Source organism: Watersipora subatra, chromosome 5 (genome assembly GCF_963576615.1).
Source record: "Watersipora subatra chromosome 5, tzWatSuba1.1, whole genome shotgun sequence".
Classification (NCBI taxonomy): domain Eukaryota; kingdom Metazoa; phylum Bryozoa; class Gymnolaemata; order Cheilostomatida; family Watersiporidae; genus Watersipora; species Watersipora subatra.
Genome location: NC_088712.1, coordinates 66,058,311 through 66,083,133, shown reverse-complemented (window position 1 = coordinate 66,083,133; position 24,823 = coordinate 66,058,311). Strand labels below are relative to the sequence as shown.

At 37.0% G+C, this 24,823-nt stretch overlaps 1 protein-coding gene across 1 annotated transcript in view; it reads right to left on the bottom strand.

Moving 5' to 3' along the window:
* Positions 1-24,823, bottom strand: part of LOC137396590 (tRNA pseudouridine synthase Pus10-like) — a 39,729-nt gene that overhangs the window by 1,787 nt on the left and 13,119 nt on the right. The window contains exons 5-13 of the mRNA XM_068082903.1: positions 22,583-22,704; positions 15,764-15,872; positions 12,982-13,043; positions 12,374-12,570; positions 10,665-10,793; positions 2,749-2,932; positions 2,042-2,159; positions 946-1,090; positions 693-799 (exon numbers count right to left, since the gene is read on the bottom strand). Of these exons, the coding sequence (XP_067939004.1) occupies positions 693-799; positions 946-1,090; positions 2,042-2,159; positions 2,749-2,932; positions 10,665-10,793; positions 12,374-12,570; positions 12,982-13,043; positions 15,764-15,872; positions 22,583-22,704 (1,173 nt within the window). The remainder of the gene's footprint in view (positions 1-692; positions 800-945; positions 1,091-2,041; positions 2,160-2,748; positions 2,933-10,664; positions 10,794-12,373; positions 12,571-12,981; positions 13,044-15,763; positions 15,873-22,582; positions 22,705-24,823) is intronic.

Sequence of the window (24,823 nt, the reverse complement as noted above, 5' to 3'; positions counted from 1 at the left end):
ATTACTCTATAATCGGTACTACTCTATAATTTGTTCACTCTATTACTCTATAATCGGTATTACTCTATAATTTGTTTATTCTATTACTCTATAATCAGTATTACTCTATAATTTGTTTACTCTATTACTCTATAATCTGTATTACTCTATAATTTGTTTACTCTATTACTTTATAATCAGTATTACATGTACTTGTAATTTGTTTTTGACGTTTTTGATGTTTGAGGTGATCTGACTGCCAAGATGTTTCAAGATTAAAATGCTCAGAAGAACAATATATGCAAAATAATGTCACTAGTTGCCATAGTTGATATCAGCTATTGTGTTTAAGGTGGAGCGTTCCGCTTCTCTATTCTGTCAGTCACTTTTTATTTATAGATGCCATAATTGCACTTTCGCTTGATCTGAGTGTTTTAACTGCGATTTAGTTTTGTCGATTTTAATCTTGAAACATCCCGGCACTCAGATCACCTCCAACATAAAAACAATCACAAATGATAGAAAATACCGATACTTTCTGCGAAATTTACTAAAATGTTGGGCAAATTTATCTTTAAGCCATCTTTTATAAATCACGTGTCGTACATGTATGTTGATAGAGCAGGCTAGTTAGCTTAGTAACAAAAAACATGCAGATAGTAAGTAAGATACCCTCGGGCAATGGATGAAATGAGCCATAACCAGTCACCTACCAGGACATCAAGGGCAAGGATGTCAAGTTGTCTGCCTCCAAGTAGGCCGCCTAGACTAGGTACTGTCCTACCAAAGTCGCTGTGTACAAACTCTTTGACGTAGGTTCCTGTGAATCAACAAAAATTTGGGTCAGGCACTAGCTGCAAGAATGTATAGAGAACCAAACTTTTCAAGAGTAGACGAGCTGCCTTCTATTCAATGCTGAGCAAGCACATGCAACACATGGTAATTAAAATATTGTAGAGGCAACACCTGCTTGTGTTTCTAATGTAAGATTGAACTTTTTGTCGCTGCCATCTACTGGCTGTGCTTTCATCCAATAGACTGTCCGGGGCCGAATTGCCAAAGCGCGTCGATGCAATACACGTATGGGAGTTTTCTGCTCCAGCACTAGGTCCTTCAAGTAAAAAATGTATATGTGTTTCTGGTTTATGTTACACAAATTAATTATTTTCCTAGTTATATGATAAACATAAACAAGCACTAGTGGTAGTAGACCATAAACCGATACCGTTGTGATAGGACATAAACAGGCACCTGCTGTGGTATGACATAAACAGGCACCTGCTGTGATATGACATAAACAGGCACCTGCTGTGATATGACATAAACAGGCACCTGCTGTGATATGACATAAACAGGCACCTGCTGTGATAGTGCATAAACAGGCACATGTTGTAATATGACATAACAAGTGCCTGTTGTAATAGTACATAAACAGGCACATTTTGAGATAGACCAGATATCAGGTTTAAATTTGGGTAATTATAGGTGCAAAATCACCTGCAAATTGTAGGTGACAATTATGAAGAAGCTAAGTATTTACTGGTATGAAGAAGGTAGGTATTTACTGTTATGAAGAAGGTAGGTATTTACTATTATGAAGAAGGTAGGTATTTACTGTTATGAAGAAGGTAGGTATTTATTATTATGAAGAAGGTAAGTATTATAAAGAACGTAGGTATTTACTGTTATAAAGAAGGTAAGCGTTTACTGTTATGAAGAAGGTAGGTATTTACTATTATGAAGAAGATAGGTATTTACTGTTATTTACAAGCATTGTGTTTTGTAGCAACGTCCATAGCAAGATTATCAATATAGTTTCACCGTTCAGTTCTACTATATAAACATTTACTTAGGCAATTATTGGGCATATTGATTAGCTGATAATCTGTTCTAGTAGATACTTGCATCTGAAAGTTCATCATTAATGAAAGAGATGGCATTCAATTTGCAACAACAAGGAAAACAACCTGGACCAAACTAGGCAAGTATGACTTGGTTTCCTGCTGTCTAGCTTGCCTCCGATCAAACCTTCAAGGTATGTGTAACTACAGGACATGCGTACCTTGATATCACCAAGTCCATCAAGCACCTGCTGTGATATGTCAGAATCACTGATGCATAAAGCTGAATAGGTTTTTCTTTTCTCTCCTTCTAGATCTTTGAGAATGTCTGTATCAGCCCTGAACAGAATGGAGTATGTATATAGCAAATGAAAAGCAAAGTGGCTAGGAAAATATGGGGGGGGGGATACAGAGCATTAGCCCCATTCAAGTTTTTGTTTCAGTAACCGATAATACTACTACCAGCTAACCGCTGATAATCTGTAGTACTAGTAACTGATAACACTTCTACCAGCTGACCAGTGATAATCTGTAGTACTAGTAACTGATAAAACTACTACTAGCTAACCGCTGATAATCTGTAGTACTAGTAACTGATAACACTACTATCAGCTGACCACTGATAATCTGTAGTACTAGTAACTGATAACACTACTACTAGCTAACCGCTGATAATCTGTAGTACTAGTAACTGATAACACTACTACTAGCTAACCGCTGATAATCTGTAGTACTAGTAACTGATAACACTACTACCAGCTGACCAGTGATAATCTGTAGTACTAGTAACCGATAACACTACTACCAGCTAACCGCTGATAATCTATAGTACTAGTAACTGATAACACTACTACCAGCTGACCACTGATAATCTGTAGTACTACTACTTTCTACCAATCATATGATAGAACACTACGCTCGCAATCACCTCGAAACGGTCTGAAGGTCCCTCACTTTCACCAAACTTGACTGACTTATCTCTTCTTGTATTCGAAGAAGGGTGGACTGACTGAGGAGCTTACGAGGGTTATGGAGTTGCAGCATGAAGGGCCTACCACTTCCTAACATCTGTACATCTATGTCTTCTCTCCCGGATGAAGAAAACTCATGCTCTGGTATATTTCAAAATGAAAAGCTTGTACAAACAGAACAATAAGATACAAGCACAATATGGAAACTTTACTACACACATGTACTCTACAATATTCCATTGTATGAGTATCACTGTACTCTGGATACACTGTTCAAATATTATTATATCATAGTAGTTTAGATAATGTTGGATTATGTTTTAGAGTTGTCTGCTCATCTTTATTATTATTCAACTTATATTTTACCCACAATTCTTTTTCTTCTTCCCTTGCTTGATTGTATCCTGATAATGGTGGCTGTATAATAAAAAGGACTCAACTATAAATCCCTTATAATCGCGTATAAAACAATAGGTTATGGGCCCAAGAAGACTCTAATATCAAGCAAGCACCACGGATGATAAACTGTCTGTGGATAAACTTACTACGTCCAACCATTCTACATGGAGATTCAAACTGAAACATTTGCTCGTTGCAAAGGAACTTTATGAACATTGTGATGGTAGTATTGCAGAACAAACGGAAGGTGCAGATGCTAAGAAAGCTTATATAAAACAATCACAGAGAGCTCTTAATCATATTGTATTGGCGATCAGTGATGAATTCATATATTTGATCACTGAGTGTGAGACACCGAAAGCAGCGTGGGAGAAGCTACAGTCTCACTTCGAAAGAGACACACTAGCAAATCGGATATATCTAAAGAAACAATATTTCAGAGCTATCATGCGTGATGGTACATCTATAGAAAATCATCTAAAATATATGAAGGATATTGTAAACAAGCTCACGGCTATCAAAGCCCCGGTGAGCGAGGAAGATCAGGTAGTAACACTGTTGGGCAGTATGCCGAGTAGCTATGCAACTGTCGTGACAGCCTTAGAAGCGCAAAAGCCTGAAACCCTAACATTAGAATTTGTTCAAAACGCGTTACTCAATGAAGAGCAGAAACATGGCGTAAAAGCTGCCGAAATGGATTCTGGTGAAAGCGGCAAGTATGGAAAAACGACTTCAAATTCTGACACTGCCTTATATACCGTCGGAGATAACACGTATGAGAGAAGATGCTATAACTGCAATTCACCATATCACATGGTCAGAGATTGCACAGCGCAACAGAATAGTCGAGGTAACTACAATCGTGCTAACAACAATCGTGGAAACTATAGTCGCGGAAACTACAGTCGTGGTCGTGGTCAGGGCCGTGGTCAGGCGAATCAGCATGGAGCTAAATTTGTGACTGAATCCCAAGCAACTGAAATTCAAAGTGAGGAGAGTGCTTTTCTAGTAGGCGAAAATATAGCGGGAGCGAAAGAATGGTTCATTGACAGCGGGGCAACTCGTCAAATGACTCCTGAAAACGGTGGTTTCAGTACATACACAAAGTTTGACCAGCCTGAGAAAGTTGCTATAGCGGACGGCAGAGTATTGGATGCCATAGGCTCAGGTAACATTATGATATCAGAGTCCGTTAGCCGGAAAGTGAAAAGAAAAGCCACTCTCCACGATGTACTTCATGTACCAGATTTGAAACAAAATCTATTTTCTGTACAGTCGGCCGCTAGTACAGTACAATTTGACAATTAGTACATTTAATGATAGTAAATGATAGTACAATTTGGCCACAGTAGATGTTGGGTTAAGAACAAACTCCACCAAATACATGCTATGGGAACTCTCGTTAGGAAACTTAACTATTTAGATCTGGAGTCGTCTGATCATAAAGCTAATCTAGCGTCGTCGTGTAACGATATATGGCATAAGAGACTCGCTCATATCAATCCTACCAGCATCGGACTTATGAACCGTGAACAGCTTGTTACAGGTGCCGATCTGTCTAACGTAAGTGTAGGTACCATATGTGACCCTTGTGTGAAAGGTAAAATGGCTCGAAAACCGTTTATAGCTAGAGATGGTATTAAATCTAATAGAGTGCTAGAACTAGTTCATAGCGATGTATGTGGTCCAATGCAGAATAAATCAATTGGTGGCAGTAGAGATTTTGTGAGTTTTATTGATGATTTTAGTAGATTTTCATATGTGTATTTTATCAATGAGTAATCGGATGTATTTTCTGTATTTAAAGAGTTTGAAGCCTTAGTGACCAACCAAACCGGCCAGCCAATCGGAACCCTTCGAACTGATGGTGGAGGGGAATACGTATCAAGCGAATTTGAAGAATACCTGCGCTCTCAAGGTATTCAGCATCAACTAGCCGTTAGATATTCACAACAGCAAAACGGTGTAGCAGAACGATATAATCGCACTTTATGTGAATTAGCCCGCGCGTTAGTAATCGACGCCGCATTACCGAAACATTTCTGGGCTGAGGCCATTTCAACAGCTGTTTATGTTAGGAATCGTGCCCCCACTACTGCTCACCATGAGCCCACAACTCCATACCAGCAATGGTACAACTGTAAACCAGATATTAGTAATCTAAGGGTGTTTGGTTCTTTAGCCCATGCTCATGTACCAAGTGAGCTCCGTCAGAAACTGGATGATAAAGCAGAGACAATGATGTTTGTTGGCTATAGCCTTAGATCGAAAGGCTATCGTTTATATAATCCTTCTACTAAGAAAGTCATAGTACGCCGAGATGTCGTGATAGATGAAAATAGGTTAGGGTTACCAGAGTCCGAGACTAACCAATGTGAGGATGAAGACAACTCCGAAAAGCTGACAGTTGAATTACCAGAACCTGAAAATCACTCAGCAGTTACACGAAAATCACAGCGAAACCCCAATCCTATTGTAAGATTCGGGGTTGATGAGTATGTCAATCATGTGGCTTGCCTCACCAGCAATATAACCGAACCGCTAACAATGTCAGAGGCTATGTCTAGTCCCCAATCGAAGCAATGGATGAACGCTGCCTCCGAAGAATACACCGCATTAATCGATAATCAAACCTGGACATTAGTAAAACTACCGGCTGGTCGTAAAGCCATTGGTAGTAAGTGGGTGTTCAAAACCAAGTGCAAACCCGATGGAAGCGTGGACAGATTCAAAGCTAGATTAGTAGCTAAAGGGTATAGTCAAAAACAAGGAATAGATTACGATGAAACATTTGCGCCAGTAGTGCATCGGTCATCACTTCGAGCGCTTCTATCATATGGCACGGATAGAGGCATGTTGATACATCAAATGGACGTAGTAACAGCTTTTCTCAATGGTAAAGTTTCTGAGGAATTATTTATGACACAACCTGATGGATTTGTATCGCCTGGAAATGAAGAGTTGGTATGCAAATTGAATCGCTCTCTGTATGGCCTAAAGCAATCATCATGATGTTGGAATCTAGTCCTCGATGAGTATCTGCGGCAGATTGGCTTCTCTCCTTCGAGCGTTGAACAATGTGTCTATGTACGTAACGACCATGGCGATCAAACGATATTAGCGGTCTATGTAGATGATATCGTAATCCTAAGTGACACTGATCAATCGATGAAAATAATCAAAGAATCGTTAAGTTCAAAGTTTCAGATGAAAGACCTAGGGCAACTGCAATTTTGTCTAGGTATAAACGCGGAATTCACAGACACCTCAGTGAAGCTGCACCAGAAACATTAAATTCAGCAGATTCTTGAGAAGTATGATATGTCCGACTGCAAAAGTGTAGCAACCCCGTTCGCTACAGATATACAACTAGTGAAGGATGACGGCAGTAAATCTGTGGATCACACTCTATATCAATCGATCGTAGGCAGCCTTCTCTACGCATCTACAGCTACACGACCAGACATCGCACATTCTGTGGGAGTGTTGTCGAAATTCAATTCCATGCCGACCCAAACGCACCTCACTGCCGCAAAGCGCGTTCTCAGATACTTAAAAGGCACCATGGACTATGGGATTACATTCAACAAAACTAACACACAACCCGTTGGTTATTCAGATGCTAACTGGGCTGAGAACGACGAATCTAGACACTCGATATCCGGAAATGTTTTTATGTCTAGCAGTGGGCCAATCAGCTGGTTCAGTAAACGCCAATCGACAATCGCTCTGTCTTCAATGGAAGCCGAGTATATCGCAGCTTTCGAAGCTGCAAAAGAGGCAGCCTGGCTACGGCAATTATTCGTTGACATTACTCGAGAGACATTACCATCAATAGTACTCCGCATAGACAACCAATCGGCCATCAGCATAGCAAACAACACTAACGTTAGTAAGCGCAGCAAGCATATGGATATAAAATATCATTATATTCGACAAGAAGTCCAAAACCACAATATAGTCACAGAATATTGTCCAACTGATGATATGATAGCCGATATCTTCACCAAACCCCCACTACCTAAAATTCGTTTCGAGAAACTTCGTGTTATGTTAAATGTGGGATAGACGCCTGGCTGGCCGGTAACTACGAACATTATTATTACAGGGTGTACGCTTCGTATTTGCATACATTATTTTGTTGTGAAATTATCAAAACTATGTGGGAGTGTTCAAATATTATTATATCATAGTAGTTTAGATAATGTTGGATTATGTTTTAGAGTTGTCTGCTCGTCTTTATTATTATTCAACTTATATTTTACCCACAATTCTTTTTCTTCTTCAGTTGCTCGATTGTATCCTGATAATGGTGGCTGTATAATAAAAAGGACTCAACTATAAATCCCTTATAATCGCGTATAAAACAATATACACATGTATTCTACAATGTCCTATCGCATGAGTTTTAGTATAGCCTGGGTATAGATTGTAGAAACCTTTTACACACACCTACTGTAACAGGTATGCGCGTGAGACTTAATAAAGAAACCAAAAACAAACATTTTGCAGGAAGACACTGCCTCTTAATTACCCTACAGGATGAATTCATTCGCGGAGTTATATTTCGCGAAAATTGTCTTTTCATGCATATTCGCGGATGAATTTATTCGCGGCTGAAAATTGCCACTCTCTAAGAAAAGTTTACTCTATTGCGGCTAGTAATAGATATTCCTACGCATGCGCACACCACGTGTTCCGGTTTATATTTAGCTTACAACTGCTAAGCGATCATGCTATTCTACGGTAAACAATTTTTGCTGCGTCCAGAGGTTTTCACGAATATTTATCGCTTTGGAGGCCTTTGATAAGCCAACAACTTGTGGTAAGTAATGAGCTTATTACATGTACTAAATTAGTTGAATTTTACTTTGGCTCTTCGGTAAAACGCAATACTAATTTTTTCCATCCCTACTGCTTCATTATTTGTTTTAGTGTGAGAGAGATTTTTCATCATACACCGAAGAACAATGATTGCAAGGGTGGTAGATGTCATTCTTAGAAGATCACCAATCATTCAGGGAGGTCTGGAAATTGAGGTTGAAGTGACCGCAGCTACTTACGAGAAGAATATATCTGTTTTTAAAAAAGGAACAAAAACGCCTTTACGAGCACAAATCTTTGGCCAACCGGCAGAACTTTCCAATAGTAAGCCACGAGGAGAGTTCTGGTGATAACTTCCTTACCAGCCATGTAGTAGCGAGAGAATCTCCTTCAACACCTACCCAGACCTGCCAACCCAAGAGTGGGGCAATGCGTGAGATTTGGTTTTGGGGCAATTGATGTATCAATTATAGTATATATAAAATTGTGGAAATTGGGGCAAAAATCTCACGCATTTTCATTTTTTCTTTGCGGTGATTGCGTGAGTGTCACGCCCAATGCGTGAGAGTTGGCAGGTATGCACCTACCCAAGACGGTGACAGCGACAAAGCTGCTATTACCAAAATAACTAGTCAGAAAGCATCATTACATGCTAGTATTCACATATTAAGAGTACCAGTTTAATTTTATTGCTAGACAACCGCCATATGGACTAAACTGTTTATATTTATTCCATTCATCGTTTGTAAAATTTTATTTGTATTTGAAACATTTTATTTGTACACTCAAGTTTGTAATAAATTATAATACATCTATACATGAAATAAAATATATAATTTGATCATGTTTGCTACAGAGATATCAAGGAGTTGTCGATGAAGGGGTCTAGGTTGACTGGTTGCCTCTGCCAATATTCCTGCCTTGATGAATATTACTATTTGTCTCTAGTTTTCGTAATCGGAGTAGGTTGTTTTATTCTCAATCTGCAGTAACCACAAAAAGAAAAAATAATAACGAATGTTGAGGATGTACAAAAACAATAGCTGAAGTATTTGATGAAAGCGATCAGTTTTTAAACAAAAGAATTAACTAATGCAGTTGATTATGGAAAAACGTATCTGCACTGCAAATCAAATACATACCATAATGTCCAGAACAGAATCATGATCGTCCTTGACTTCGGTATTAGAGATTGATGGAGTTGATTCTAATGTAAAAAGACTAGGAGAGCTTTTTTGCTATGCTGAAGCCATGCCGAATAACTTGTAAAAACTTTGAATAATTTTGTATAACGTTTGACGCAATGGCAATAAAGCTCGAAGCTTGGCGATGATTTTAATGAAGTTTTGGAACTCGGCTACGTTTAGTACTTCTGTCTCGCGGCTATTTTCGCGATGACGCCATTCTGCTTATCTTGTGACAACCTCGAATAATTTTGTAAATAAATGTGATGCATTGCCAATGGTGTTAGCTCAAAGCTCAGGCAATGATTTTAAAAATGTTTTGGAACCCAATTACGTTTAGTATTTACATTAAAAACTAAGCTAGCGACTAGTTTTCAGTTTTATGCAGTAGTTATTCTCTCTTGTGATTAAAAATAGAACTAATTATTCACTGAATTTAATAATTCGCGGGATTGACTGTTCGCGAAATCGCGAATTTTTATGACCAACGAATATTTTCATCCTGTAGGGTATCTTACAGCTACAAGCACTAAATAAGGTGACCTCTTTGTTCGTGTCAATGAGTGCGTCGGTGGTGAATTTCACATGTTTTCACCGTTGGCTGGTTGCTTGTCCTGACATTGATTGGACTGTCAGGTGCGCTCGCAGAGAGATTGACCAATCAAAGGACTTTTTTCGTGCTCTAGTTTATATTTCTTTAAATTCAAATAAGTCAGCCGATTTCAGAGACAGTTATTTGGAAGCTTTAGTACTGGAAACAGTTAATTTAGAAGCCTTAGTACTGGAAACAGTGTTTACTACAGAACAATGTTATTAAACAAAGGTTGTTAAAAGGAGGCAAAGGTCAGTAAATTTAATGTATGTATTTTTGATGTAGTACCTTTTATTTGCTGTAAAGATACGTTTCAATAAAGTTAATTATGGCAATTGGAAGACTTTTAATGGCAAGGTTAGGCAGCCACCAGCATTAGTTCCATGACTTTTATATTATATACTGTGTCATTTTACGTTATTGTGTTGTCCAGTTTATGTTTTATTATTTAATTAGTACCATATTATGTAACATTTTCGCCTAGTTTAAGTGAAGTTATGTTTTACAGACTTCACGGTAGTCTAAATATAACAAAGACTAGCAGTGAAACTTATTCCTTCTTCGAGCAACCCCAAGTAATTATAAGTCTCCACATAGATGTACTCTATAATGTCCTATTGTAGCAAAAACTTATCATACATTCTTACGATGAAATATTCATAAATTCATTCAATTTATTGTATACGAGTGTCTACTTTACATTGCTTCACTAACAGATCATCTAAATCTGTACAATGCATGAGAGAAGGTGCACCAGACTTCTTTCAATATCACCATCCAGCAAAGAGAAGCCAAGTGATTATTCAAAAAGCTGTGGTGATATAGAAAAAAAGTGTCTTCAAGTCTAACTGAGAGAGCAGTTAGACTTACTTACTATCAGCTCGAGTATACTCGACGAGAGGATGTGAAATGATTTCTGACACTGATGTTTCCAGGCCTTTTCTTTCTCCTTCTATAATCCATGGACTTTGACTTAACTGTCGGCTGTATTTGTTGTATCTACCTACCAAAGTATACAGTATCAGTGTATATGTTGTATCTGCCTACCAAAGTATACAGTATCAGTGTATATGTTGTATCTGCCTACCAAAGTATACAATATCAGTATATATGTTGTATCTGCCAACCAAAGTATAAACAGTATCGGTGTATATGTTGTATCTACCTACCAAAGTATACAGTATCAGTGTATATGTTGTATCTGCCTACCAAAGTATACAGTATCAGTGTATATGTTGTATCTGCCTACCAAAGTATACAATATCAGTATATATGTTGTATCTGCCAACCAAAGTATAAACAGTATCAGTGTATATGTTGTATCTGCCTACCAAAGTATACAATATCAGTATATATGTTGTATCTGCCAACCAAAGTATAAACAGTATCGGTGTATATGTTGTATCTACCTACCAAAGTATACAGTATCAGTGTGCTTGTGGAAATATTGGAGTCACAGGCAAGATAGCCTGACAGGAGTATAAGCGAGAAAACAAATGGTCAAGATGTAATAAAATTCTCTTTTCATTTTCGGAACAGATAGTGGAAGAGGTAAATCGAATTAGACACCTTTGTATAGAGTTGATATACACAACATTGAGTAATTAGCCACCTTTGTATAGAGGTGATATACACAACATTGAATATCTCAGTTTGAGCTGGCTATGATTGAACATGTCAGCAGATATCCACAGGAAAGTTGAACAGATAAGACACTTCGCATTGAATATTTACTCGTGTCTTTGTCCCGTGAGAGAGCATTGTGTGTAATAACTATGCATACAAATATTCTTATATGTAAAAAAGTGATTGGGTGGAGCGCTGGTAGTGTGCTTGGCTTCAAGCCTGAATATCTGAGTTTGAATCCCGTGCAAAACAATCTTTATTTCTAAGATATAGGAAAGGCACGCTAAGTCTCATAGGATGACTTCGAACATACAGATGAACATACAGACGGACATACGAACATACATACGATCATACGAACATACAGACGATCATATGAAGACAGCTCTTATTACAGTAGATATTTCTACAAGTGACGTGCCAGTAACATGTGAATAGACAAAGAAAAAGGCAATGTACATTAAGTTTATCGCTTGCTTCAGCGCTTGAAATGATCATACAGATTGGTGGCTACAAATATCAATATATACAACTGGTATACATATATACAACTGGTATACATATATACAACTGCTATACGTATATATATATATATATATGTATATATAACTGGTATACATACACACAACTGGTATACATATATACAACTGGTATACGTATATACAACTGGTATACATATATACAACTGCTATACGTAAATATATATATGTATATATAACTGGTATACATACACACAACTGGTATACATATATACAACTGGTATACGTATATACAACTGGTATACATATATACAACTGCTATACATATATACAACTGCTATACATATATATATATATATATATGTATATATAACTGGTATACATACACACAACTGGTATACATACACACAACTGGTACACATATATATATAACTGGTTTATAAAGAGAGGGGATAACCTCATGCTAGCAAAAACCCACCTGCTACATAGATAGAATTGTGGGTGCAGAGAATAGAAGATACAGCTGAGACATGAGAAAGCTTGTCAGGAGGATATGCTACAAGGGTGCGTAGCTTTGCTCTGGACACACTCAAAAGGGCGTTGAGCACGTTAGCTCTGGTAAACTGATCTGCTTTACCCTTACGCTTCCTAAAGCGGTCTCTAAATGATTCCTCCCTGTAATTAGATCACAGTATTCTACCAATGACTACTGTCCTGTATACCTCTAAAGTCACGGTCATGTGTAGACTGAAGTTCACAAATCTCTGCCAAAGCCACAAAAGCTGGTACGAAATGATCACAGAGTCTGAACTAAATTTCAGAAATTTTGTTGCAGCTATATTTTGTTCTATTGTCAGGCAACACCATTTATATTGTTTGATTTTTACCTAGCCACCAAGCACGCAGATCGACATACTTGGAGCATTGACCACTTCGTGACTACAAAATAAAGGCGATGTTGAATTCACTAATGAAGCTTCATCCAAACACACACAAGCCTCAGTTACATCAAACTACAGCCAAACAAAATAAAAAGCTATTTGTTACTACTTCATTCCTATATTGTGGTATTGACAGCAAACTCACAGACGGCAGCATTCAGAATCCACCTCTTTCTGTTCAAAGTTTAGAAGTATGTCAAGGTGTTCCTGCAAAGGTAGGTTTAGTATAACAGCAATATTATTCTTTCATGACACGAGGAACGGTTATACTCCAATTCGTGCAAAAAAAAGTATTAACGAATAGAAAGTTCCTCTGGATTATCAGCATGGTGAAGCCTGAAATAAACTGTTGTTGCTGTTAAGAATGGTAATGAAATGGCTCCTAAAGGGCAATAAACATTTTGTGGTCTTTTCCATTTACAAATGTTTCACCTAATGAACCTGTAGTTTTCACATGAAGTATTGCAGAAGAAAGGCTATGAAGCTGTAGTTTTCACATGAAGTACTGCAGAAGAGAGGCTATGAAGCTGTAGTTTTCACATGAAGTACTGCAGAAGAGAGGCTATGAACTTGTAGTTTTCACATGAAGTACTGCAGAAGAGAGGCTATGAACCGGAAGTTTTCACATGAAGTACTGCAGAAGAGATGCTATGAATCTGTAGTTTTCACATGAAGTACTGCAGAAGAGAGGCTATGAACCTGTAGTTTTCACATGAAGTACTGCAGAAGAGAGGCTATGAACCTGTAGTTTTCACATGAAGTACTGCAGAAGAGATGCTATGAACCTGTAGTTTTCACATGAAGTACTGCAGAAGAGAGGCTATGAACCTGTAGTTTTCACATGAAGTACTGCAGAAGAGAGGCTATGAACCTGTAGATTTCACATGAAGTACTGCAGAAGGGAGACTAAGAACTTGTAGTTTTCACATGAAGTACTGCAGAAGGGAGACTATGAACTTGTAGTTTTCACAAGAAGTACTGCAGAAGAGAGGCTATGAACCTGTAGTTTTCACATGAAGTACTGCAGAAGAGAGGCTATGAAGCTGTAGTTTTCACATGAAGTACTGCAGAAGAGAGGCTATGAAGCTGTAGTTTTCACATGAAGTACTGCAGAAGAGAGGCTATGAACTTGTAGTTTTCACATGAAGTACTGCAGAAGAGAGGCTATGAACCGGAAGTTTTCACATGAAGTACTGCAGAAGAGATGCTATGAACCTGTAGTTTTCACATGAAGTACTGCAGAAGAGAGGCTATGAACCTGTAGTTTTCACATAAAGTACTGCAGAAGAGAGGCTATGAACCTGTAGTTTTCACATGAAGTACTGCAGAAGAGAGGCTATGAACCTGTAGTTTTCACATGAAGTACTGCAGAAGAGAGGCTATGAACCTGTAGTTTTCACATGAAGTACTGCAGAAGAGAGGCTATGAACCTGTAGTTTTCACATGAAGTACTGCAGAAGGGAGACTATGAACTTGTAGTTTTCACATGAAGTACTGCAGATGAGGTTATTAGCGTACTCCCTCTACCCATTTACGACGGAAGAATTTTAACACAATCTTATAAAATCTTTTACAGTACTTCTACACAATATTTTAACATAAATCGCCTACCATCTTAAAAATGCAATGCTAGATCCCAACTAAGCCCTTTTTAATAGTTGTAGCAGCTGTTATTTATTTGCATGTTACGTATTAAAAACAGCTGAGGAAGACTGGCATCACCATAATATCAATAAGCGATCAAATATATAATGTCAGCTCACGGCTAGAAATAACAGTCTTTTTACTAATTTACTCAATGAGTGATGAGTGAGACCTTATGGTTATTGCCACACTGTAGCAAATTTGTGAAACAACATTGTATTGTAGTGACAGAGATTATTGTATCTGTGCTAACTTTCAGGCCATGGACTCAAAAGAATCATGACCCAAAGTCACTTGCCATCAGATCCTGATGAACTTCTTTGATTTTCAATTGATTAACGTTCAAATGGAGAAACACTAGGCTAATTTTTTTTTCGTGAAAACGAAAACATACGGGCATAAGTTGGTGCTCTGGTGTGACAAAGATGGTGCTCTGGAGTGACAAAGATGGTGGCCTGGAGTGACAAAGATGGTGCCCTGAAGTGACAAAGATGGTGCTCTGGTGTGACAAAGATGGTGCTCTGGTGTGACAAAGATGGTGCTCTGGAGTGACAAAGATGGTGCCCTGGTGTGACAAAGATGGTGCTCTGGTGTGACAAAGATGGTGCCCTGGAGTGACAAAGATGGTGCTCTGGTGTGACAAATATGGTGCTCTGGTGTGACAAAGATGGTGCTCTGGTGTGATGAAGATGACTGAAACAAGCATACAGAGACTGAAAAGTAAAGTTCAATACGTCAGTATATTTAGGTTTGTGTGGAAAAAACTGGGTTGGAATAAAAGAGATGGAGACTGGAAAGTCAAACTTGGTATGTCAGCAGATTTACATGATACGAGTATGATATGGTATGTCAGCAGATTTACATGATACGAGTATGATATTGTATGTCAGCAGATTTACATGATACGAGTATGATATTGTATGTCAGCAGATTTACATGATACGAGTATGATATTGTATGTCAGCAAATTTACATGATACGAGTATGATATGGTAAGTCAGCAGAGTTACATGATACGAGTATGATATGGTAAGTCAGCAGATTTACATGAAATGAGTATGATATGGTATGTCAGCAGATTTACATGATACGAGTATGATATGGTATGTCAGCAGATTTACATGATATGAGTATGATATGGTATGTCAGCAGATTTACACGATACGAGTATGACAAGACAGAGATGAAATGATCTAAAAACATGACCTTTTGAGCTGAGGATAGACCACAGTTTTCTAATACGCCTACTGAAAGGATATCAGTGACAAGAAATGCTTACTTACAAGGGAAAATCTTTTATTCAATTTACTCTCAAGCCGTGAGCCGCACATCCACTTCCAGACATCTTTGACAGAAGGCACTTGTTCGATCGGAAGGAACTCGTAAGCGTCTCTGTAAGAAAACTTCTGCTTGAGAGTACTGTGTTAACCAAATAATTAAGGCACAGGTTTTTACTATACTACGAGGGTGGTCATAAGGCGTCTCCATTGTAAAGCACTTACTGAGCCAAAAAGGCTAGACAGGTACAAAGTATTTCTAAAAACTGGAATGGGAACAGTTGAATAGTCTGCTGGATAGTGCAAGGATGAACTATCAACCAAAAGTACGCCCTGCTTTGCAACAATTGTAAAATAATGAGAAGTGTTTTACAGCGATGATCTTTGGAGTTCCAGCACTTTAAACATAATACTTAATAGTGAACAGTCAAAGATGAACTTAAACAAAAAATATAGTAGATTTTGTCAAAATGTATCGATATTTCTCTATCATTTGCGATTGTTTTTGTTGTTTGAGGTGATGTCTGCCTGGACATTTCAAGATTGAAATCGATAAAACTTGTTCCACCCTCAAAATACTCGGAAAAAAAATTCGAGCCAAAATGATGTAGCTATTTGAGTGGTTGCCAGTCAGTATCTCTTGTTATTGATTATTGTGTTCAATGTGCAGGGTTAATTATAGTGTCAGTTTCTTTGCCGAAGTGCAACTATAAATGTCTTAATCGGACTTTCACTTGAGTCAGAGCGTATTACAGCAATCGAATTCTGTTGATTTTAATCCTGAAACATCCTGGCAGTCAAATCATCTCAAACATCAAAAACAATCGCAAATAATAGAAAAATAGCGACACTTTCCGACAAATCTACTTAAATTTTGTGTAAGTTCATCTTAAGTGTTGAAAAAAAGCAGAAACAGATACGATCAGCAGTCATGACAAGGCGTGATGATTGGCCAGCGCTGATGACAATGCGTAATGATTGGCCAGCACTGATGACAACGCGTGATGGTTGGCCAGCGCTGATGACAATGCGTGATGGTTGGCCAGCGCTGATGACAATGCGTGATGATTGGCCAGCGCTGATGACAATGCGTGATGATTGGTCAGCGCTGATGACAATGCGTGATGATTGGCCAGCGCTGATGACAATGCGTGATGATTGGCCAGCGCTGATGACAATGCGTGATGATTGGTCAGCGCTGATGACAATGCGTGATGATTGGCCAGCGCTGATGACAACGCGTGATGATTGGCCAGCGCTGATGACAACGCGTGATGATTGGCCAGCGCTGATGACAATGCATGATGATTGGCCAGCGCTGATGACAATGCGTAATGATTGGTCAGCGCTGCTTGAGCTGTTAAAATTAATCATCAAATGATGAATTGTTTGCACAGAATCTTACCGGTGATTTGGTAGATGAGTCTTTCATGGTTTGACTAACACAAGCTACTTCAAATTTAAAACTACAAATGTTTTAATGCTCTATTCAATAAGTAAAGTAAAACTTGATTTGTTTTCCTTGGCCAGATTCAAGAGATCCTCTCTGCTCAGTGTATCTATAGACTAGCAGTACAGTCCAACCTCCAACTCACATCGAGTTAAAACTGGCGTAAGTTGGAGCAGATGTTCCTATGAAAATGCACCATACTTCGCTCCACTTCAAAAAACCTTTTGGGGAATACTTCATGAAATTACATATACAGTCATCCTCAGGATACGATTACCCTGGTATACGATTTTTTAGCTTACGAAATTAAACATCACGATTTTTTCCCCTCATCATACGAATTTTATTTCATTGTACGAATTCAAGAAAATCTTTTGTCCGAGTTCAAATTTGGCAGTCAGTATGCTTATTACGTACGCCGAATTAACAATGACGCCGAAATTCTGTTCGCCGAAAACATTTTCAAAACGCTTGGAAGAGACAACATGACCGATTTCTCTCAGGTCAGCATTCCACGTGAGAAAATTTGTGAAAAGTACATTAGCGAGAGCAAATATTCATTCTTAGCGTTATACTCATATTTACTATAAACCTTTATTCAGCATACGTATATAACTACAAGTGTCCACATTTAATTTGTTAGCTATGGAATCTGAGACCGATAAAAACGTTGCAGGAAGAGGGAAAAAATTATTTTCATGACAACAAAGTTGGAGATCATAAATAAATACGAAGAAGGTGCCTATACTGTTAATATTGCCAAGGAATACGGTAGCAACCAGTCAACATATGCAATTATTATTAAAAACCTACATTGGCAGAAATCAAGGAAGCCACAAGTCGGTATGAAAACCTTATTAAGATTAACGTTAACATCAAGAAAAGGTTCTCACAGGCCATGTTATAGACTAAGTTAATGAAAGGCGCATGAGCTATATTAGAGAAATTGTGAGGAGTCATCACAAACAGACTTTATTGAAATAATAAAAATTTCACAGAAAGGTTTCGAAAAGTATAGATGATAACGGTGAATCTATCAAAAAAGCTAAAGAAAAAAGCGCACATGAAGAAGTGCTATCAGATTAAGTTTTTTTAAAGGTTGACTTGCGACAAAATTCACATTACAGTTATTCGGTATCGAAAGATTAACCATGTCTTACTCTGTTGTGTTGTAGGTGCAAAGTATGTGGAAATGTGACTACAAGCTTTTAAAAGCTAAAATTGAACGGTTAATTGCAGCCATCTCGAAAACACTGTAGATTGGATTTCCTGTCCAAAACGGCTCAAATGGGATGTAGCTGAACACGATGGCTTCTGCTTACAATTTCACGCAACCTCATTCGTCGAGGTATTTTCACAAATATACTTCGCGCATTCAATAAAACCATGTATTTTGTCTTTACGCGTCTATTTCATCATCATTGTAATGCTGTTACCTTGGGCACCGATATCTCAAAACCCACCATAAAAATTCATTTAATTTTTCAACCTTAGCTCGAAGGAGTGCATATCATCCTCTGATAAACATGAGGAGCCCGTTGGTCACTTGTGATAGTCAAAAAATGGTGCAAAAATTGTTCGCGGCATTTGACCGAAAATATGGGTCACAAGATCAGATTACGACTAGATTATACCAAGCTGAAACGACACTGTAAAGTAGCGAGCATCTATATCTGATAAGGGTTTTCCGGTAGAACCTGAAGTGTTTGTCATAAACTAGTGCTATGAGATGTTTTATATTAAGCCTTTTATTTCCCATGATAACATCACGTGTCAAAACAATAACAAAAATGTTTGAATACGGCATCGAAATAAAGAGATTCCAAACTACGGCGTTTCTGTGATGGCTGCGATTAACTGTTCGTTTTTTGAGCTTTGAAGAGCTTGTAATCACATGTCCACATATTTTGCACCTACAACACAGCAGAGTAAGAAATGGTGAATCTTTTGATACCAAATACCTGTAGTGTGACTTTTGTTGCAAGTCAACCTTTAAAAGAATTTTAGAGAGAAGCCGCGTTTAAGAACTGCATCGCCTTTCTTGTTGAATTAGGTTAAAAAAGGTTTTAACCCGACATGCTAAAAGTTATAGTGAAAGTAAAGAAACAGAAACTGATAAAAGTGATAAAATTTTAGTGATAAAAAGTTGAAACTCAATAAAATAGTTGAAAATACTAAAATTTAGCTTTAAGTGTGTGTTTAGCAAGCAAAACTTAATTGGAGTGAATTCCAAATTTATGTCATGCGTACGGACGTCTTGATGGTATTATGTACGGTAAGAACTCTTTCCCGTAAGTAAGGCATTTGGTACACACATTATAATGTTGCATTTTATTGCAGATCATAACCACTAAATACAATAAATACAATAAAGTTACTGTAGGTAACTATAGTTACTAAAATTAACATACTATTTTGTTATTAATTTTCAACATGTACAACATTTTTATAAAATTTTGAGGAGTTTTACCAAGAGATGTATGCATTGTATAATTACAATGGTCTCTATACCCCTACATACAATTTTTTTACAATACAATGCCAACCCTGGAACAGATCAAAATCATATCTTGAGGGTGCACTGTAGCATTAAACCAAATGTATTACATAAAGTATGTAAAAACATATGTGTATATAAAAAACTAATTGAAGTGATAATAAGTAAAAAGAAGTTTCTTCTGTTAGTTTAGGGTCAAAAAAGCAGGAGATTAGTTTTAGTAAGGTGTAACTTAGTCTAACTTGACTAGGTTTGGCCTTAGTAAGGTGTAACACAGTCTAACTTGACTAGGTTTAACCTTAGTAAGGTGTAACACAGTCTAGCTTGACTAGGTTTAACCTTAGTAAGGTGTAACTTAGTCTAACTTGACTAGGTTTAGCGTTAGTAAGGTGTAACTCAGTCTAACTTGACTAGGTTTAACCTTAGTAAGGTGTAACTTAGTCTAACTTGACTAGGTTTAACCTTAGTAAGGTGTAACTTAGTCTAACTTGACTAGGTTTAACCTTAGTAAGGTGTAACTCAGTCTAACTTGACTAGGTTTAGCCTTAGTAAGGTGTAACTTAGTCTAACTTGACTAGGTTTAGTCTTAGTAAGGTGTAACTCAGTCTAACTTGGCTAGGTTTAACCTTAGTAAGGTGTAACTCTGTCTAACTTGACTGGGTTTAACCTTAGTAAGGTGTAACTTAGTCTAACTTGACTAGGCGGGGAGGGTCGCTGCTCATCAAATATGTATAACGTTTTGTTATTTTAATATGGCAAATTATTTCAGACCTAGAGTGCCAAACATGCCCTAATTTTATTTTGTGTGCCGAATGAAATAAAAGGTGATCACAAAAAATTGTTCGACTGTGGTCTATGCAAATATTTAGGATATTTGAATACACAATGGTACATGTATGCACTTATTTAAGATATTTGAATACACAAAAAGCTAACTGAAATTAACAGTATAACGACAGTTGAAATTTGAAGTTCGGCAATTTTCGTTTTCAGAAAGCATGTATGATTGAAAATAACCAATAACCCAGTAGTAACAGACTTCACTGACTTGTTAACCGTTGCCATAGCAATGAAACAACACAGATGTATCATACCCAAAATCTTTAGCTAAACACCAATGTAAGATTTAAATTATGCTGTGTTACCAAGAAACTGTCCATCATTTATTTTATGAACATTTAGTATTGTCCTTTAGAACAATTGCACAAAAGAAGAGCCAAAGATGATGGCAGGTAATTAAAGAATAGAGAAAACATAATATTATTATGCTTTATTAGTTATCTTGAGGTGTTGACTGATGTTCTAAAAAGAGAATCAAGGAGATTGACCCACTAGAAGCTGAGATATAGCCAGCCAAACATAGGTCTACCTAATAAAGAATCAGAGGAAAACCCTTCGAAAATCCCGAAAACTGTGACGTATAAAATCGACTTAATGTTCATGTGCCGGAGTTGTGCACCCTTACCGCCGTTACGTATAATGATTGTTTTGGCTACGAGATGTGAAAAGCTTCTCGCGATAGTAAATAATTTACAGACTAGCTCTGGTTTCTCAAGAAAATCAAGCAAACATTGTGTGGTAAAGGCATTTGCCCACAACCCCTCGCCGTGATTTGTCAAAACAGAAGAGCATATTTTGACTATTGTGCTTCAAATTTTAACTCGATCTCCACGGATATGCTCCGAAGATCCTCTGTTCAACGAACGGCGCGTGCATAGTCTATATGCGACATCCGCGATTGCAAGTCGTTTAGAATAAGAAATGAGAATGTGAATTTTTGTTCATTCATCATTTTTCTATTGTGTATCTACTGCAGCATTTAGTTGACTTTCATGATTATCGTCACTATTAACAGACTGTAAGCTCACTACAGCCATAATCTTAAAAAGAATAACTTGACCGTGCTGCTCTTGCTGTAAAAAAGAAAACGATAACTTTTGATTTGATTTTTCTATTGATCTATTATCTTATCTATGATTATTTTTATGATTAATATTATAATCATAATGCATATTATACAAAATAATATAACTGCGTATAGAATAAATGATGTAACTAATATAATTTGTAGAAAGTGATAGCACAATGTTGCGAAATAATAGATGCGTGTAATTATTTTATTCTAAAACTAATCTACACATCAGAGGGACTGGTTCGGAATTCTCAGAGCGATGATTGTTAGGCCCAATTTGATTGTTCTATACTTCCAGGGATTAAACCAATTAAAACGCCGTGATTGTTATAGGAGAGCGCATTAGTTGGCTTAATTGACCAATGGCACACAAGTCGATTTCATACGTCATATATTGATGACTACCAAAATACTTATGTTTTTTGGTAGACCTTTGTTTGGCTGGCTATATCTCAGCTTCTGGTTGGTCAATCTCCTTGATTCTTTTTTAGAACATCAGTCAACACCTCAAGATAAATAATAAAGCATAAAAATATTATGCTTTCTCTATTCTTTAAGTCATATTATTAAGGTAGTATGGATAAATGTGTTAAACCTACCTACATAATTGCTATAAGGACTACGCTACTGCTATGTCATAACTTGCATTACAATACTGCGTCGTACAACATAAACAGTTTTATTATTGTGGCTGACTTCAAGAGGAGGTAACTATCACGATACAGTGATGGTAGAAGCCTTATATACTCCCAAGAGGAGATAACTATCGCAGTACTGAAATGCTGATGGACCCAACTTATGCGTTAAGAGCGTAATGTATTGTATAATCTAGGGCTTAGAAAACGTGGATGAGTCATATCAAAGATGGTGGAAGAGTTAAAATGGGAAGATATGATACGGACATGACATTGACATAACACAGATATGACACAGAGATGATAAAGATATAACACAGATATGACTTACGGACAGACATCAGCACACATTAGGAGAAATGTAAATTCTCTGACTACTGAGGCCACTGGTAACCCAATTGAGCAAGAAAAATGCTCAAATTCGGTTTCTTGACTCTTTACTTCCTCTGCTATCTAGCAAATACAGAATATACAGAGTACTACATAAGATGGTGTATACAGTACTACCATAGAGTATACAAAGTACTACATAAGATGGTGTATAGAGTACTACCAGAGTGCTACATAAGATGGTGTATAGAGTACTACCACTGAGTACTACATAAGATGGTGTATAGAGTACTACCACTGAGTACTTCATAAGATGGTGTATAGAGTACTACCACTGAGTATACAGAGTACTACATAAGATGGTGTATAAAGTACAACCACTGAGTATACAGAGTACTACATAAGATGGTGTATAAAGTACTACCACTGAGTATACAGAGTACTACATAAGATTGTGTAGAGTACTACCACTGAGTATACAGAGTACTACATAAGATGGTGTATAAAGTACTATCACTGAGTATACAGAGTACTACATAAGATGGTGTATAGAGTACTACCACTGAGTATACAGAGTACTACATAAGATGGTATATAGAGTACTACCACAGAGTACTACATAAGATGGTGTATAGAGTACTACCACTGAGTACTACATAAGATGGTGTATAGAGTACTACCACTGAGTACTACATAAGATGGTGTATAGAGTACTACCACAGAGTATTACATAAGATGGTGTATAGAGTACTACCACTGAGTACTACATAAGATGGTGTACAGAGTACTACCACTGAGTACTACATAAGATGGTGTATAGAGTACTACCACTGAGTACTACATAAGATGGTGTATAAAGTGTTATAAGTATGTCAAACTAACATTTAAAGAACGCTGTGTGAGTGCATATACATTGCGCATGTAGAAGGACAAGCAATCAAAGATCTATCTCATCTATGTCTAATTTACCACAAGTAGATCCCTATGAAGTTAAAAATGATTTTTACATTAAACACATATTGTTCAAATAAAACATTGTTTTCAAATAACAACACAAATACTTAACTAAACTATTTAACTTATGTAAACATCCACTGATTCATTCAAGTAGAGTCAAACCTTGATATAGCAAGATAATCCATCATGTAATAATGGATCCAAATAATCCACCCCAATAATCCATCTGTGAAGGACCCAGTATTTGTAAACTTTAGTTACACAGCCCATCAATACCGTGTCATTGTGAAACAAAGAAACTTATAATGTGATTCCACTTCTATATTAATATTTATGCATCCTGTCGTAAAAGTATTATACAGCTCTTACAGACCCACTCATCGCCTTTTATTTAACCATTTTTGATATAATTAGGAAACAGATTTCTGGACTCATATAAGCATGCGTAGATCAGAAACAATTTGAATTCCATATTTTACTCACACTCTAGGTATCACTCTGCTCTTGTATTACTTTTTATATTTTTAGACTTGCACAATTAGCATCAACTCTTGACTTGATTGATTAGCCTTTATATAGTGTTGATTTTCTGTTATTGAAAGTTTGAATTTTTGATAAATATAACCTGTTTTGAAGTTTATCAGTTAAAACAAACCAATCTAATTCTTGACATTAAATCTACACCTAAAATACAGTCCTCTAAATTCGCAAATCATAAACCAACTACTTGAACCGACAATCCAGCACTTATAGTTAATAGTCCTAAAACAGAGGATCATTACACATCCCAATCATCCATCCCAATAATCCATTCCAATAATCCATCCCAATCATCCATCCCAATAATCCATCCCAACGATCTATTCCAATAATCCATCCCAGTAATCCGTCCCAATAATTCATTCCAATAATCAATTCCAATAACCCATCCCAATAATCCACCCCAATAATCTATCCCAATAATCCACCCCAATAATCTATCCCAATAATCCACCCCAAAAATTCATTCCAATAATATATCCCAATATTTACTTCATATGTTGAAATCTTCATAAGTTAAAGCAAATATTCTCATAAGAATACATTGTATTCTGTTTAATTCATTCAAGGGCCAAGAAAATATTGACATATACTTGAAGTAATCACATACAGTATGAAGCTACGTACATTATGTGAAACCGAGTCGAAAACTAAATGTGTAAACCAACATTATAAGTAAAACTAAATTATTTAAGTATTAGTAAAAACAGACTTGAAAAATTGCCTAATCATAGAGATACATTAA